Source organism: Carlito syrichta, unplaced genomic scaffold, assembly GCF_000164805.1.
Source record: "Carlito syrichta isolate Samal-C Ts95f unplaced genomic scaffold, Tarsius_syrichta-2.0.1 Scaffold304416, whole genome shotgun sequence".
Classification (NCBI taxonomy): domain Eukaryota; kingdom Metazoa; phylum Chordata; class Mammalia; order Primates; family Tarsiidae; genus Carlito; species Carlito syrichta.
This window is the reverse complement of record NW_007248512.1, coordinates 32,971-52,306: the sequence shown is the minus strand read 5'-3', so window position 1 is coordinate 52,306 and position 19,336 is coordinate 32,971. Positions and strand designations below refer to the sequence as shown.

General features: G+C 35.1%; 1 protein-coding gene across 1 annotated transcript in view; it reads right to left on the bottom strand.

The window, feature by feature from the left end:
* LOC103262259 (dystrophin-like) overlaps positions 1-19,336 on the bottom strand; it is a gene marked incomplete at its 5' end in the record, with an annotated part of 166,531 nt that overhangs the window by 130,835 nt on the left and 16,360 nt on the right. Inside the window, one exon of the mRNA XM_008059882.2 lies at positions 14,356-14,531. Within this exon, the coding sequence (XP_008058073.2) occupies positions 14,356-14,531 (176 nt within the window). The remainder of the gene's footprint in view (positions 1-14,355; positions 14,532-19,336) is intronic.

Here is a 19,336-nt window from a genome sequence, read left to right as displayed (position 1 = left end):
AAGCTGGAAAAGCAAGACCACCAAAACCCTAACTTCAGCAGAAGAATCCAGATCACCAAAATAAAAGCCCAAGTTCCAGGACATAGAAGACAAAAAGATAACACAAAAAATCAGCAAAACAAAATGTTGGTTCTTTGAAAGGGTAAACAAGATTGATGGACCACTAGCTAGACTGATCAAGAAAAAGAGAGAAAAGGGCCAAATAAACACAGTCAGAAATGCAAAAGATCAAGTCACAGCTAACCACAAATAAATACAAAAGATTATCAGAGACTACTATGTACACTTGTATGGAAACAAACTTGAAATCCTAAAGGAATTGAAGGATTTTCTGATATCACATAATCTCTCCAGGTTGAGACAAGAAGAAATCAAGACCATAAATAGACCAATAAAATCCAGGAAATTGACTATGTCATAAGAAATCCTCCTACAAAAAAAAAAAAAAAAAAGACCTGGACCAGATGGCTTTCCAGCAGAATTCCACAAAACATACAAGGAGGAATCCATGTCAATCCTATTGAAAGTATTCCAGGCAATCAAGAAAGATAGAATGCTCTCCAAATCATTTTATGAAGCTAATACCACATTGATACCCAAACCAGGTAAAGAGTCAACAAATAAAAGGAACTATAGGCCAATATCCTTGATGAACATAGATGCTAAAATTCTCAACAAGATCCTAGCAAACTAGATCTAACAACACATCTCAAAAATCATCCACCACGACAAAGTATCCTTGATGAACATAGATGCTAAAATTTCCAACAAGATCCTAGCAAACTAGATCTAACAACACATCTAAAAAAATCATCCACCATGACAAAGTAGGCTTCATACCCGGGATGCAGCGCTGGTTCAGTATCCACAAGACCATAAACGTAATCAAATATATCAACAGATGTAAAAACAAGAACCACATGATTATACCATTAGACATGGAAAAAGCTTTTGATAAAATCTAGCACCTCTTTTTGATAAAAAACCTCGAATACCTAGGCATAGATGGAACATACCTCAAAATAGTAAGAGCCATCTACAAGAAACCCACAGCCATTATACTGCTAAACAGACAGAAATTGGAACTATTTCTCCTGAAAACCAGACCAAGACAAGGATGCCCACTCTCACCCCTCCTTTCCAATATGTTTTTGGAAGTCCTAGCTAGAGCAATCAGACAAGAGAAGGAGATCATGAATATCCAAATAGGAAAAGGGGAAGTCAAGGTATCCCTCTTCGTAAACAACATGATTCTATACCTCAAAAACCCAAAAGAATCTATCAAAAACCTCCTTGCACTGTTAAAGACCTTTGGCAAAGTCTCTGGGTATAAAACAAATGTGCAAAAGACAGTCACATTTCTATACACCAACAATAAACAAATAGAAACCAAATAAAAAGTGCAATCCCATTCACAATTGCCCCCCCAAAAAACAAAGTACCTTGGCATCTTCCTAACCAGAGAAGTGAAAAACCTTTACAACAAAAATTACATAACACTGCTCAAAGAAATCAAAGATGATACAAACAAATGGAAAAATATTCCATGCTCATGGATTGGAAGAATCAACATTGTTAAGATGTTCATCCTACCAAAGGCAATCTATGAATTTAACGCAATACCTATTAAATTACTAGCAGCATTCTTTTCAGACCTGGAAATGACAGTATAGGAATTCATATGAAAACATAAATGACCATGACTAACCAAAATAATTCTCAGCAAGAAAAACAAAAACAAAAACAAAGCGGGAGGTATCACACTCCCACACTTTAAACTTAATTATAAAGCTACAGTATCAAAACAGCCTGGTATTGGTACAAGAACAGGCAAGTAGACCAAAGTAACAGGGTAGTGATTCCAGAAGCAAAACCTCAATTTCTCAACCAGCTCATCTTCAACAAAGCATCCACCCCAACCACTGGGGAGAGGAGAACCAATTCAGTAAATGGTGCTGGGAAAAATGACTGACCACATGCAGAAGATTAAAATAAGAACCCTGCCTATTACCATACACAAAGATCAACTCTAAATTGATCAAAGATTTAAATGTAAAACCTCAAATTATAAGAACCTTAGAATATGCAGGAGACACCCTTATGGAAATTGGAACTGGCAATCAATTCCTGATCAAAACCCCAAGTGCCCATGCCATAAGAGATAAGATAGACAACTGGGACTTCATCAAACTGACAAGCTTCTGCAAAGCCAAAGAAACCATCAAGAGAGCAGGGAGACAGCCCACAGACTGGGAGAAAATGTTTGCCAACTCTATGTCTGACAAAAGCCTAACATCTAGGATTTACAAGAAACTCAAACATGCCGAAAAGAAAAAAAAAAAAAAAAACATTACAAAGTGGGCCAAAGATATGAATAGACAGGTCTCAAAAGAAGACATAGGAGCAGCCGACAGATGCATGAAAAATACTCAGCCTCACTAGTCATCAAAGAAATGCAAATTAAAACCACACTGAGATTTCAACTAACTCCAGTCAGGATTTCTATCATCAACTCAAAAAACAACAGAGAGGATGTGGGGAAAAGGGAACATTTCTATGCTTTTGGTAGGAGTGTAAACTAACACAACCTCTGTGGAAAAGAGTGTGGTGATTCCTAACAGATCTAAAAATCGACCTTCCATACCACCCTGCAATCACCCTACTGGGAATATACCCAGAGGAACTCAAATTATTCTATGAAAAAGATACCTGCACACATACGCTTATTGAAGCACTGTTCACAATAGTGAAAACATGGAACCAACGGTGCTGCCCATTGAAAGAGGACTGGATTAAAAAAAAAATGTGGTACATATATACGATGGAATGTTACGCAGCCATAAAGAAGGATAAAATTATGTACTTCACAGAAACTTGGACAGACTTAGAGTCTATAATACTGAGTGATCTATTACAGAAACAAGCTGTGTATCACATGTTCTCACTCATAAGTGGATCTTGAATAATTATCATAATACTATAAGAAAAGGATTTGCAATAGTGGGAAATGATCAGGGAGGGCGGACCTGGATTGGCAGTAGTGGGAATCTGCTGGTGGGGAGGGTGCACACCTCATCAACAAGAGTACCTCCATAACGAACACTTGTATACCTAACCCTGAATTGTACCCAACATCTTTAAAATAAAAAACTGAAAAAAGAAAAAGCAGTTTAATTATATGAGATTTCCATTCATGCTTTAATGCTGAAAAGAAATCTGCCTGGGGAGGGAGAGCACACCTCAGCAACAAGGGTACCTGCAGAACAAATATTTGTATCCCTAATCCTGAATTGTACCCCATAATTAAAAAATATATATATATAAAAAAGAAAAAAATTAAACAAAAGAGACGTATAACTTAAGAAAATTATTTTCATTGAAAAAGATCTCTGGATCTAAAGATAGGTAAATATTCCCATAGGACCCTAAAATCTATGCTACTTCATAACGTAGAACAGCCATAATCTAGTGTTGATGTATAGTTTCTATATACTTTGGAAAATTCTTAAAGATTCTCATTCAAGACTTTGAGTCCAGCTAAGTAGTTTGATTAAAAAAACCCTTTACTTATAAAAAGACTGAAAGGCATAGTGCTTGAAACAGTAGTATCTTGAGCTAGGATATCTGGGTTCCCATCCTGGCTATACTGCTTCCTGCAAAATATGTGACCATGAGTAAGTCACCTGAAATTTCTGTGCCTCATTTTTCTCATTGTCAAAGAGGGACAATAATAAAACTTACTTTATAATGCTGTTTTAAGCATTAAGTATGTTCATATGTGTGAAATGTTTAGAAAAGTCTTTGGTATATGATAGAAGTTATACGTATTTTAGCTACTGTGATTATTACCTTCCATGACTCTTTCTTAACTGGGTTTAAGCCAGCTTCTCACTTTCTAATGTGTGAAAATGGTTGTATTTGTTATAGTGCTCTTTAAAAATCTGATGAAGTATAAATCACCATTGGCTTTATGACAATAAAATCTGAAAACACAGCTATAACAATAACAGTGAAACAAACAAACAAAAAATCAACAGTAAAATGATCACATTTTACCCATTGGTGAAGAAATCCCCAAACTAAGGTCCATGGGACAAATATGGTCCACCATCTATTTTTGTAAATAAAATTTTATTGGAATACAGTCACACTCATTCATTTACATATTATTTACAGTTGCTTTCTAGCTACAGCAGCAGTGTTGAGCCATTGAAAAGGAAATTTTATGACACACAAAGCCTAAAATATTTACCATCTGGCCCTTTAGAGAAAAATGTGCTGATCTCCTTCTCACTTCTATCAGAAGAGAGACGGCCTCTCTATCCTAACTCTCAAGCAGAGTCTGAATAGTGTGGCTCACAGTAAACATGTTGCATTGCTCTCTCAAAATTATGCAATGAATTCCATGACCAGGAGATTAAAGTCTATACTTAGTCTGTCACTGAGTAGCCTTCTTTACTATGAACTCAATCTACCATTCAACTTTATACCCTATTGCTCACCTTCCAACATGCCATGTTTCTGCTGTAGGCAAACAAAAACACTTAATGACTCTATGTAACTTCTGTTTGTGTACAGACTCTCCACTGCATTTAATTGCCATTCTCCCTCAACTTGAATCTAATGCTTCCCTATCTGTTAATTGTCCACTCAGTTGCTAATTTTACAATAAGCTTTCCATACCGAACTCTCAAGCAGGAAGTGAATTTTTTTTCCTTGTACCTTTTCTAACATTTTATTAGTACTTCTTCAACATGACTTAGTGTACTTTGGATTCAACTTCCTGAGGGAAGGGTCAAGTATGGTTCACAGTTACAATAACTGGAATGCTTTACAAATCATAGGGATCCATGAAATATCAATTGAGTGAATAAGAGAATTAGCACGTAAATTAATGTTGCTGTCACTTCCTTCTTGAAATGCTGTGGCCTCAAACTGACTACAGGAGTATTCAAAGAAACTCACCACACATTGGATGGTGTCTTGGACCCTGTGGGAGATATTTTAACTTTAAGCACTCTCAGTGTGAAAGCTTACTGAGTTTAAGGGACTTCAGCATGCTTTTATGTTGTGAGTCTTTAAAGTTTAAATAACTTCCAGTCAGGGTTCAGAAACTATCTAGTGCAATGTAGAAAGCCATTTAAATCTGACGTGTACTTACTGCCCCATTGCTACTTCCCCAGCATTATAACCTGTTTAAATCCATGTACTTCTTTTAGTGAACATCTCTATCAACTTTAGTCAAAACACAAAGTAAAACTCATTGCTTTCCAAAGGAAGCTCTTAGTAAGTTTGAGCTACCATAACAAAATGGCATCTGCTGGGTGGCTTAACCAACAGACATTTATTTCTCACAGTTCTGTAGGCTGGAATTCCAAAATTAATGTGCCAGCAGGGTCAGTTCCAGGTGAGGGTCCTGTTCCTGGCTTGTGGAAAGCCTCTTTCTTGCTATGTTCTCACATAGCAGGGTGAGGGAGAATGAGCAAGCTCTCTGCTATCTCTTCTTATAAGGGTCTTAATCCTCATATGAGGACCCCACCTTCATGACCTGATCTAAACCTAATTGTCTTCCAAAGTCTCATTTCCAATTACCACCACACAGGGGATTAAGGTTTCAACATATGAATTTTGGGAGGACACAATTCAGTTCATAGCAGCCAGATGTTATTTTTATATCTATGTAATTGCATGTATGTTTGTTTACAGAATTATGGGTTTCTGACTAGGAAAGAGATGAATAAGAATATTCTCAGAAGATGACAGAATCAAAATAATATTTTCTCTTATATAAGTGTGGTAATGGGTATATAACTTTTCTAAATTAATAATTATCAACCTAATTTTCTCCTGATGAAAAGAATATATATTTCTTATCTAAATATTCTTCAAGAGAAACACATGTAATACAATATCCACAGTGTGAGAGTGAACAAAGATGGCCATAGAAATTCCATTACAAAGGTAAAGAAATAGATCCAAGATTAAATCATGTATTTTATGAGCAGAGATGCAAGACCAGAACCCATCTGTGCAGTAATATGCCCATATGCTCTCAGATCTATTCCCCACTTTTCTTCTGTCCTCTCTGTATCAAAGAAATATACATTTCTCAACACTACTTGCTCTCTAATTGTCCAGTTTGAGACACTGGCAGAATATTGGAGGGTGGGAGGAGGAGAAAATTCGAAGTATTTTTTTTTTCTCAATCTATTTTGGATGGCATTTCTGGAGCAGCTATGTCCCTACTCTGGCTTCAGTTCTCTCTTAATAGACCTTCCCTTCATCAATTCAATTTCCTGTCTGGCAGTCCTAACTGTAGTTTAATTCCTGTTAGAATGCTCCAGCTTCTGAGCTCTGGTAACATCACTTTTTCTTGTTCTTCCAGCGCTAGGAATATTAGCAGCTTCCTTATATTGCTAGTGCTTTGAGTTACCTCTCCATCCCCAGTACTGCTTCCCAGTTTTCCACTATCTGCTTAGCTAATTCCTTGTATTATGTCTCCACCCTTTTAAACACCTATAGTAGTTTCTGTTTTCTTGTAAAGACTCTCTCAAAACCCTGACAAACGCCTATCCACCATCCAAGGAATATTGAACTCAACACTGATTGTGGGCTGATTTAAACACTGTAGGTCTAGATATGAAAATAAATGATTGCTTCCTTCAAGGAGCTTACTGGAGATAGAGGTGCTAAAGCAAAGTCATTACAAGAAAATTTGGCAAGTGTTTTAATGGAAGCGTTAGAAAGCCTGATAATTGCCTCGGGGGTTATGTTCCCAGGAAGTCAAATTACTTATGGGAGCAGGGAGTATGTGAGAGTGGAAAAAGGAAGGGTCTTTAAAGAGACAGGTCTTTACAGAGACAGAAGAGTAGTTGCAAAGAAACAGAAGCTTGAGAAAGCATAGAGCATTGGAGATCAGAGAGTGGTAAATGGAAGTTGATAGCAGGACTGAAGGTGCAGTCCTTAGCCGACTGTGAACTATTTGCTACCGGTCTGTGAGAAGAAAGGAGTTTTTACGAGAGTATAAATCAACTACGTCCCTAAGCACACTATTTCTTCTGATTTTATTTTTAATTGACAAACTTTCTTGACAAAGGAGGGAGTACATTGATTTATATTCTCACTCAAGCTCCTTATCTCTATTGTGGGCTGGTGATAAAAAGTTTGCAGACTATTTTGAGTAGGAATAGTATGTATGAAAAAAAAATGAACAGGGGGGGGAAGGGAGCCAAGTTGGAGCATTAGGCTACAAAATATCTTAAAAGAATTTCTATGTTCAGCATTTCAAGATTTATAGGCAGAGGAATGATCTAATTAAAGTTACATTTAAAGATATCGCTCAGGAGGCTGTGAAGAGTATGGATAAGGGTGAGACCAGAGACAGAGAAATCAGTTAAGAATTACATGCATAAATGTTTTAGATGAAATTAGGATGAAGGCAGCATGGATGTAGAGGACATAATGCACTAAAGATAATTAACAGTTATACGTGAGGGATTTAGTGATGTGGCAGAAATGGAGACCACTATGAATGGCTGAATTAGTTTCTCACTGCACAAGTCCAGGGTGTATCATTCTTAGAGACTACGATGTGAATGACACTCTCCAGAGTTGCACAGCCTAAGCTGCAGTACCACATTTAACATTGCAGTACCACATTTGGATTTGAAAATCCAGTTTTACATACCCAATAAGTGTTTGGATTGCACAGGTATGAGCATCAGGAAAGAGAGTGAGTTAGAAACATTATTCCATGAATCATAAGATATAGAGGAATGATAAAGACACAATTATAAATGATATTGCCCTGGAAAGTAAAGTGTCATGAAAAGAAAATTAAACCAAAATTTGAGTCTTGTGGCGATGGACATAAAAAAGGACAGGAAGAGGAGCCCGGGAAGACATATTTGGAAAGCCAGGGAAAGAAAAGAAACAGGAGAGAACCATGTTCCAGAAACTGTGAGAGAGAAATTTCAAGAAGGGACTAACCATTACTGTCAAGCACAACACAAAGGTCAGGAAGGATAAGAACTGAAGAGTGACCTTTAAAGCTGGCAATTAAGAAACTCTCTGGTGACTTTGCTGAGAGCAGTTTCCGTGCTTGGTACAGAGCTTGAAAGGGTGAAGGAAAGAATCAGAGGTAAGTGAATAGAGATTGTTCAGATCTTATGATTAAAAACTGACTCTTACTTGCACTCAACTATGCTTACCCTTTAGATAGGTAAATAAATGTGATTACCACTTTCTTCACTCAGAGACCAAACAAAGCCATATGTCACAGCTTTAGGAATGTGGTCCTATCTCTTCTCTGTTGTTATCCCTTTATGCCTTGCATTCTGGAAGAGTACATTCTCATACAACTGCTGTAGTCAGACTTTCAAAGACATGTGTAGTATCTCATAGGACCAGTTCTCATTTTAGTGTATTTCTGTTCAAAACATGCATTGGCATCTACAATGCAGAAGACTCTATACCAGATCTGGAATAAGAAATAGATCCTGGTCCAGGGAAGCTTTCAGTTTAGTGGATAAAACAGGCATATGATAATTTTAACATGTCACAAGATTGAACAATAGCATCACTTAGCTGGAGTAGATGGGGGCTGGCAAGGAGAAAGAGATCGGGAGTCAGGTTGTAAACTGATTCTCTAGTGAACTTATTTCCAAAATGTGAGTCCTGAACCAGCAGCACAGCAACACCTGGGATCTTGATAGAAATCAAAATTCTCGGGCACAACTCCAGACCTATTTGAATCAGAAACTCAGGTGGTTCTAATGCACGCTGAGGTATGAGAACCACTGTTCTCCTGTAATGGTTCTCAATTTTATTGTTTATCATAATCACCCAGAAAGCTTGTAAAAGATTGGAAGCCCGCCCCCCCATCTATATTTATAACAAGTTCCCAAGTGATAGTGCTGTAGCATTCTCTAGAATTCAGAGACATGGTTATTGACTTATTCATGACTCTTATGACAAAATAATTTTGAGAATCTTAAGTGGATGGTTATCTTTTTGAATATTTGAAGAAGGTATGTAAGGTTTCTATTTTTCACCAAAAATAGTTTCTGATCTGAAATTTGAATTTATGACCAAGGTCACTTGACTTTGATATATAAAAAGAAGCATAGTGTTGCAACTGTAACACTAGATTGGAAATTAGGAGACTCAGCACTAGTCCGTATTTTGCATCTGAAAGCAAGTTATTTAACCTTTCTGGACCTCAATTAACCTGTAACTATGGACAAGTCTAGTCTCCTAAAAAAAAAAAAAAAGCAAATCATCTAAAATGTTTTGTTTCCAAGGGCTGTGCCATGGGGCAGAAAATGTTATTACTGACTCCAACATCCAGGTGTTTTAGGATCAATTTTTCATATAGAAAATGCAAAAAAATAGTTACTGTACAAAATTATCATCTAATTATGTTCAACAACTCATTTAATATGCTTCATCATACAACTTTCAGATTTTAATTTAGGAATCTACAGTATAATAAACATTTAAAACGAAAATGTTTTAGTCATGAATATCATAAAGTTACAGAAAGAGATGTCTTTCCTAACACTTATCTATTTTCTTTCTAGGGATGTGACACAAATTAATGTCATCTGAAAGCAGTCATAAAAAGATAGAAAACAAAATGAAACAAAATAAAAACATTAAGCTGAAAAATAGAATATACAATAATATTGCAGGTCTGTAGTTCAATCACTTTATCCTCCCATATATTAAGCATGCAGGACATGGCAAGAGAAAGCAAACTTATGCTCTGCTTACCCTGGAGAAGAGATAAAGAGACCAGCTAGATTCTAAATGCCTCTGTACTTTTCTTGAGGTCAAAAGATTCTCATTTATTAACACTTTACTTGGGAAAATGATCTTTATTGAGATGGCATTTACTTTAAGAATAGTTTAATTTACCATTGGTTTCACCTGGTTGATACAAAACGTAAATTAAAGCTATTGTGAAAAATCTCTTAAAATAACTGCTACATGATTAGGAACTAATCTCCTGTATAAATGCCAATTAACTAGATAATAGATCTAGTTTTAACCTAGTCTGAATTCCATACCCTGATAATTACCTATATGTAAAATAATATCACTGAACTGCAGGGATAGTTTACTGTTAGAAATAATTACCTTGTGACCCAAGATCACCAAACACTTTTGTAAATCTTAGTTTAAAGGAGAAAATTTATGCAATAAATATGACATATTTAGAAACAATATAATTATTATGGAACCAACGAAATATGCCTTAGATAGTTACGATACTGTGCTGTGGTACAAAACTTAATTATAAATCCTTTAATAGTTTTGAGATAATAATGATATCCTAATGGGTAAAATTAAAATTATTAGAATGGTCTCATGTTTGTTATTCCACGAAGAGCTAGATATAATTGTTAAATAACGTTGTAATGTCAAATTACAGTTACTATAATTAGTTGAACTGTACCATTCACTTTTAGAGCAAATATTTATTGGTGATTTATCGCATGCATGGCATTTACTATAATGAAATCAAAGGAAACTATATAAAGAAGTGTAATAATAGGTTTCCTTTGTTGTGATTGGTGATGATAAATTTTATGTGAGTGGTATTAATACACGTAGCAAAACAAATGTAATGTAATTTATTGCCTGAAGTAGGAAGATTTTGGGGAATCTAGACATAAAATTAGTAAGAGAATAAGAATATTGAATATCATAGAAAGGACTTGTATTTTATTTTGGAGACAATTGGAGTGATGGGGATCTCAGGTGTGGACAACCTGTATAAAAGCAACATTTTAGATATGTTACTTTTTGGTAAATTAATTAGAAAAAGGGCAAGTGTCACCACAGGGAGGTATATGGTTTAGGTTATGGAGCTGAGAGTTAGAATGATGGGAAAATGACTGAAATGATAGCATTTGCCCAATAGTATAATGTAATAATAATAATGAGCAAAGTAGGAGAAAGAGATTGACAGGGGTAGTGAAGCTGGGTAGTAAATTTTGTTTTGAAGAGAAAGATAAGGAAGTTATTTTATATTTATTAACATTGAGATAATGTTTGTTATATTTTCCCTGTAAATAGTACTCCACCACTGTCTTCACCACTACTTTTACCATCACCATCATCACCTCTACTATATTCACCTCTACCACCATCATTTCCACCCCTACTAAAACCAAGATTGTCCTTCATCGTCACCATCTCTACTGCCTCTAACACAACCAAACAACATTAACTATTGCATTTATTGAATGTTTACTACTCGACAGACCTTGTAGTAAATCCTTTTCCCTTAACCCTTACACTTAATGTTTTATAAGGTGAGAATGTGGTATATGAGGCACAGATATTAAGTAACTTGCTTTGATCATAACCTTGAAATTAAAAAAGGCAAGTTTCAAACCTCAGTAATGCTGATTCCAAAGACCATAATTTTTCCAATATTTGCTACTTCTTTAGACATGTAGCAGTGAATAACTAAAATATGTGTGCAGTATATAAGTAGGCATGGTTAATTGAAGGCAAAAAAAAGCTTGCACTTGATAAAATTAAAAATTGAAGCAGTGACTGGACAAAAAGTAGAAATACCTAGATCATAGCTTTAGAGATATAAAGCTTAAATTTGAGGGAAAGAGTCAAATCTTTAGCTACATGATTTGCGAGTCATTCACTTGGAGCCAGACTTGAATCAATAAGAGGAGACAATTCAGATAAAGAAGTGTAAAGGGCAAAGAGATGGATTTGTGAGCTACTCCCATGGGAATTAGGCAGAAGGAGGAAAATGAGTCAGGTAAAGAGTGGTGACTGAGGACCGGTAGTGTGTCATCGAAGCTGAAAGGGAACATAATTTTTACAAAATATCATTCAATAGATTGTAATAATAATCACAGTGAAATTGTAGTGCAACAAAAATGGTATATCAGCAAATATAAAGCTTCTGGCCATGTTTGTATGATGCCTCTTTAAACATTTCAATGTTTTAACCAGATTTCAACCTATAGATAATTATCAATTATTGAATTTAATTGTTTCTAAATGTTTGTTCTTTTGCTGTCATTGTTCAGTCTAAATTTATCAATCCAGTGTCTTATATAGTGTGTCCAATTAATTGTGCTGTCCAAATCAGGACACATTTGAGAGTAAAGTTTGTGTTAAGTATAATTATGCTGGGACAACAGGTGCAATCTGGGCTAGCTTAAGGCAAACCAAGACATAAGATCACCTTGGTCATATATCTATAAGAAGTATTTTACTACAGAGTCCAGTTTCTGTAGCCAGGCTACCTTAGTTCAAATCCTGGCTCAGGCATTCTATACATTCTATAGCTGTGTAGTAATAATAGCCATACCTACCTTGGAAGGCTACAGAGAAGAATATATTCTATGCAGATTAAGCATTGACTCTAGTACTAAGCATACAATAAAACCCTTAGAAAGGTAGCTTTTATTTAAATAATTGTTCTTTATGTTCCCAATTGGATATCTCATTCTAGGGACTTATGAAAACTGCTGAAAACATGTGATACAAACAGAATTTAGGAGAGAAAGTATTTTTTCACTAGCCACACTTTCCTAAAAACAGAAGCAAGTAAAAATACACTCTTTTAACCAAATACATTCTCCAAACAAAAGCTAACAATAACATTTTGAAGATAAAGTTTTACATGAATCAACTTGCTTTGTTAATTTTTTTGTATTAGGTAAGTCCTGAAGACATTTGGAGGGTTAGGCAACTAGGTTTCCATATTAGTTTGCTTGGAGAACTCTTGGAGAGTTGTTAGAATGTTGCAAACTATTCATAAATCCATCTGTTCACTAATCATTGTCTATGGGCACATACTTAATGTAATAATTGATTAATGTACATGCTATCAGAATCAATAAGAAAATTCATTAAGAGCTTTACTGATTTATTTCTGTTTTTTTCTCCATCAGTGAATGTTAGTTTCAAGTAGTATCATGAGTAAAGTCCTTGGAATTTTTTGCTCCAAAAATAATGCTAAAATTCATAGATTTTTGAGGACCATTTTACTAGAACAGGTATCAACAAACTTTTGCTGTGATGGTCAGATTGTAAATGCTTTAGACTTTAGGCTATATAATTTCTGTTACACCTATTCAAACCTTTCCTTTGGAATGCAAAAGTAAACATAAAAGATAATAAATGAATGAGTGTGGCTGTGTTCCAGTAAAACCTTATTTAGAAACACTGAAACTTGAGTTTCATATAACTTTCACATATCGTAATGTTACTATTCTTTTGATTATTTTCAACAATTTAAAAATGTGAAAACACTTTTTAGCTCATGAGCCACACAGAATCTGGCAGCAGGCTGGTTGTGGTCTATAGGCCTTAGTGTGCTGATCCCTAGACTTGGGAGATAAGCCCAGTGACTTACTTTGGAATTATCAAAATGGGTCATAAGTCACAAATTAATAGAGAATTATCGAAAGTTCCAAATATTGTATCTGAATAACTTTTCTAGATTTTCCCTCTTTGCTTAGAACATTTGACACACTATTTTTAGGTATGTGTTCTTCCCATACTTCTATACCCTGGTATATGCAAATTCTAATGTCAAGTGTTCCATGCGTTTCTAAACATATGCTGCTTAGAAACATAAGGCAGATTTTAATGTTCTTTCTTAGTCTTAGAATTACAATAACTGGAATGAAAGGAAAATTGTACCTTTTTTATAATTTCCATGATAGTTTTGCATTTACAAAATTTTATTGCCATCATTTTAATGTATCCACTGATTTACATAACACCTAACTTATCTACAACATATATAGTTGAGAATATTCACAAAAAGATCAGTTAAAAATTCTAACACCTTCAAGATAAGATTTTATAAATATCAAAGAACAGGAAATCTGTTCTGTAATTACTCCTGATTTAGGATGCGCAGATTGAGACATTATGTTCTCGTAAACTAGCAGAATGGATCTCATCTATTGTAGGTGTACTTCATGAAAATGTACTTTCCATTACTGGAAGAAAAGCATTTAATGCAAAACTAAGGACTGAACATGCAGGCCCTTCATAAAATATAATTCTAAAAAAGAAACTTTCAGGTTTACAATGCTTCCATAGCAGTTTATTTCTTGTGGTTTCTTCTGTCAATCCAGAAAAGAGCATTTCCATTAAGCATTTCATTTTTGTTGGGATGGTGATTTCTTGGGCAAATGTTAAAACTTACTTTATAATTTTTCTCATTAAATTATCTGATATGACAGGTACCTAAAACTTCTGAAAATACTGTTGCAGTAAAAGCACCACTGTTAAAAAAAAGCTGTAAATGAGATTTCCTGCTTAATTTTTTTATAAAGTCAGGAATATAAATGCTCTCACCTTTTCCTAATTTCAGAATCCACAGTAATCTGCCTCTTCTTTTGGGGAGGTGGTGGTGGAAGTTCCTCTTGGGCATGCTTTACCAGGATTTGTTCCCTCGTGGTCACCATAGTTACCGTTTCCATTACAGTTGTCTGTGTTAGTGATGGCTGAGTGGTGGTGACAGCCTGTGAAATCTGTGAGAAGTATTGAAACGGAGGTCAGACATTGCTCGAAAGACTTCAGTAAAGACTGCTAGGAGTGGCAAAGGAAACTAATAAGAAATTGTTCCTGCTTGTTGGTAGATTGACCTTCAGATCAAAATAACACCATATTGAACTCAAATCAAATTGTTTTAACTGACTTAAGTTATGTCGACTGAAATAGCAAAGGAAGGTAATCTCAACACCAAAAGTAAATTTAGTGTCTCTTCAATTTATTGGTCAAACTCTTGGAAATAACAGAGAAAAGAAGAAAAAACTTAGAATGTTATTCTGATATTTAATTAGACATGCTGTTTAAAGTTTTTACAACATTAATGTGAGTTATACTAAGTTATATCAGTACCAGTTCAATTGCCTGATACATAGTAAATGTTTATTAGCAGTGTGTAGAATGCTCATTGATGCATGATTATTTTATATGCTATACATTTTTAAAATAAAAGTATTTGAACCTTGTAATAAACTGCTTTTTTTTTTTTTTTTTTTGAGTTGGAGTCTCACTGTCACCCAGACTGGAGTGCAGTGGCCGCTCCCAGCCATCGCAGCCTCGCCTGCTGGGCTCCGGCGATCCTTCCGCCTCAGCCTTCCGTGTAACCGGAATTACAGGCATGCGCTACCACGTCCAGCTGATTTTTTGATTTATTGTAGAGATGAGGTCTCGCTGCCCAGGCAGGTCTCGAACCCACGGGCTCGGTAATCCACTCACCTCAGCCTCCCAAAGGCGCGGGATTACAGGCTAAGCCACCGAGCCCAGCTATAAACTGCTTTTTAATCAAATAAGTGACATGCCTTTTAGCATTACAATAAAATATTAACATAAAGTGCAGATTAGTCTATAAATACTTTTATGCTGAATTTATTCAAATAAAAAATGACACTACCCTTGTTTGATTTAAGTTAGTGAATATGTTCAAATATTTGAGTTTTCAAATCCATCACTAAAGACCCTTCTTGGTTTAGAATCACATTCACTCCCTGTTCATAATTCAGACTTTTTTAGTGGGGTGGAGGCGTAGTTCCTAGGTCTTTGAAATAATATGGTTTGTGATCCAAATCATGACAGGCTATTACCTTAACACACAGACATTACTAAACAGACAAGTGAGACACTCATTCTTTCCTTAACCAACATATTTTCCATCTCATAGTGTTCCATTTATTATGACCGTAAAGTTTTCTCTCAGGATGTTAATTGTTACTGTTCTGGCAATCCAACTTATTTGGAAGATTTATTACCAAGAAGATCAAAAAACGTCTGCACTGGATCTGCTTTTAGATATGAGCACAAGGGCAGGAATCTGTCTGAGCCAAGGTTATTTTTACTAATTTTCTTAAACCTGTCAAGAAAAATAGGAAAGGCTTGGAGTAACTTCCCTGGCTCATACATGATGACTGATTCTTTAAAAGAGAGGAAATGTGGTAGCTTCCGGGGCATCTTATTTCATCTCCCAAATTGGCAATTAACAGTGAATGAATGAAATTCTTTCCATGATGTTTCATGCAAAAATGACTTAGATATATATGAGCTAGGACTCAAAAAACTCAGAATTTATTTATAAAAAATTGTGTACTCATTTTTACATGTTTAAACTTCAGTGACCTTCAAAGTATTCTCCATTTAATGCAATACACTTATCGAGAGTTTTTTTCCACTTCTCAAAACAGTTTATGAACTTGTCAATTTTGATTACTTTTAGTGCTTCTGCTGTTTTTTGTTTGACCTCTTCCACATCAGCAAAACATCTTTTGAGGACTTTTTTCAGTCAAGGAAACAAAGTCACTCTTGGGGAGAGATCAGGTGAATAAGGAGGGTGGGGCACGTGGGTCGTGTTGGTATGGTCAAAAACTGCCGAACACTCAGTGCAGTGTGGGAAGGTGTGTTGGTAAATGGCCAAACATGAAATGGGCCGTTAAACATGCTGAAAGAATCTAAAAAAAAAAAAATCTCTAAATCCGAATGCAACCTCCCACAATAACGCTAGCTGGTACTCTGATGTCAATGGGTTTCCAGAACACTTACCTGCAGGGTAAGCTTGTACAATAAGGGGCCCACCCTGCAAAAAAAATAATTCCGCTTTTTTGGGGGGCCTCCCTTTGTTTATATTTAAAATGCTATGTTTTGTTCAAGTCACATCTTTGTATATGTGAGGCCTGAGAAATTTCCATTTTGGTATCCAAATTAGCTAAACAAACAAGCAAACAGATAAAAAGAAATTGAGTTTCTGTGTTTGCCAAACAGGTTTTATTTTCTCTAAGATCTCCACAGATTCATTATTTGGAATCAATCACTGAGCCTCAAACAACTTTAATTATGTAGTCTATTGACACATTATCATGTTATGTTAAGATGAAAGCAGAAAGCAACATAACTTTAAAAAATGTTTAGAATATGTATAAACGCAAATGTAATTGCACCTAACACAAAATAATCATTACACTATCAAAATAGGTTTACCTTTAGAAAAAACAAAAAGTTTTTTTTTTTCCATAGGATCCTAAGAGCATTTATCCCCATTGGGACATTTTTTAACCATGAGCAAACATTTTGTTGTTGTTGTTTTTCCATACAATGATGACTAGAGAGAATATTTTTCATTTTAGGACAATACATAATTTTAAATGTTCAGAAAGCAGAATGCAGAGATTATGAAAATACAAAACTTTTTTATATTTATCTAACCTTATGAAACATTGATGCTACTAAATATTTGGCTTGTAATCAATGTATGCAATGATAATAATATTGTCTTATTGATATCTACTATAAAATTGAATAGATTTGTCCATGAATAGTAAAGGGAAATAACAACATGATATACTATGAAACTGCATTTAAGACTGAAGCAAACCTCTTAAGAAAGAAAAAAAGTCATTTTAATAAAACAATAGACATGGATCTGTAATTGTTCTATACCATCATCACTACTGTACTATAATTGAAAATATGACTTCATTTCCTTTGTGATAGAGAAATAAGAAAATAACTGTGCATTCACCCTGCAAATACAGGGTAGAATGCATTACATATGGCAAATTAATAATTACTCTCAAAACCTACTCATATAATCAGAATAAAAAACAATCAGTCATGTACTAAATTTCCCCATGGCTTTTAGTTATTGACTATAAACACTTAATTACGTGTTAGAATCATTAAAAAATATAGACTGGAGAAGGATTATGAACCTTCTGCTTATAATAGGATTCACTATACCCAGAAGCAGACAACTCTTTTCTTACCATAGCAGCAAACTTTCCAATTGGCAAAGATTTTTTTAACACCTAGTGGAAGCCTGCCTTATTATGATTACTTCCAGATAAAATTAGTTTTGACTCCTGGACCAATACAGAGTAAGTTGTGTATTCTTTCCACCTGACAGTCTTAAAGATTTGAAATCTGATAAGCATGACCCTGATAAGTCTCATTTCCAAGTTCTACAATGCCAGTTATTTGCTAGAAGTAGTGCTAATGTGTTCGTTGCTACAAAACCAAAGTTTCCTGGCTTTGAACACCATATTCAATTAAAGTAATCTAAAAGTGTATATTCAGCAGCTGAATCACAATGTTTTAATACAATCTCAACATTTATTAAATATGTATTCACTACTGGACATCAAAAGGTGAGTAAAATGGAAACTCTGTTTTTAGGAACCTTACAATATATAAGGAAGATGACAATCGCACAAATAATTGTGAAATAAGGTGAGTGTCACATGAGAAATACAAGTATGGAGAAGAATTACATATGTAAGACATGCAGCAATCATGAAAGTTTCTTTTGTAATGTTATAAAAACAGATTTAACATTTACATGTAGTTTGATGCTGAAGGCTGGATATAACATTTATCCCTGTTCACGGGGTCATTTACAATAATAATTAATATTAGAAAAAACCTAATGTCAGGAGGTTATGGTTTAAATAAATTATGGTACACGCATGAGACAGAGTATTGTACATATTTAAAATATTTTAATGACATTGGAAAATGTTTGTATTATAGTATTGAGAAATCAATGTAAAACAAAAATTGTTAGAGAAAGTATAGATAATTTCTATTGTAACTATATATTTCTGTATTCTTTTTAGATTCCAAATTTCTACTATAAAACATTTTCTACAAAATGTTACTTTGTAAGCAGAGAAAAGCTTCAAAACCTTTAAAATATTTTTCCTTTTTTTTATTTTTTAAGAGACAAGGTCTTACTCTGTTGTCCACCTGGAGTGCAATGGTACAATAATATCTCACTGCAACCTGGAACTCCTGGACACAAGTGATACTTCTGCCTCAGCCTCCCAAGTAGCTGAGACTACAGGTGTGCCCCACTTACTAATTTTTTTTTTACCCCTGTTGGCCTCAAACTCCTGGGCTCAGGGGATCCTCCTGCCTTGGCTTCCAAACGTGGTGGGATTACAGGCATGCACCACTGCCTCCAGCCCTCAAAACTTTTTTTGAATCAAATTGTTGTTTCAAATCTTTTCTACCTATGTATCAAGGTCTCTAGAATTATAATCTTATCATCCAAACACATTAGAATGAAGACAACTGCAAACCTAATAAAAATAACTTAATGCCCTCATTTAAACTGTTGAATAGGAAGGACCGGGCTCGGTGGCTCAGTCAGTAATCTTGCGCTTTGGGAGGCCAAAGTGAGTGAATGGCCTGAGCCCGCGGGCTCAAGACCCACCTGGGCAACTTGGTGAGACCTCATCTCTACAATAAATCAAAAAAATCAGTCGGGCGTGGTAGCGTGCGCCTATAGTTCCAGCTACTTGGA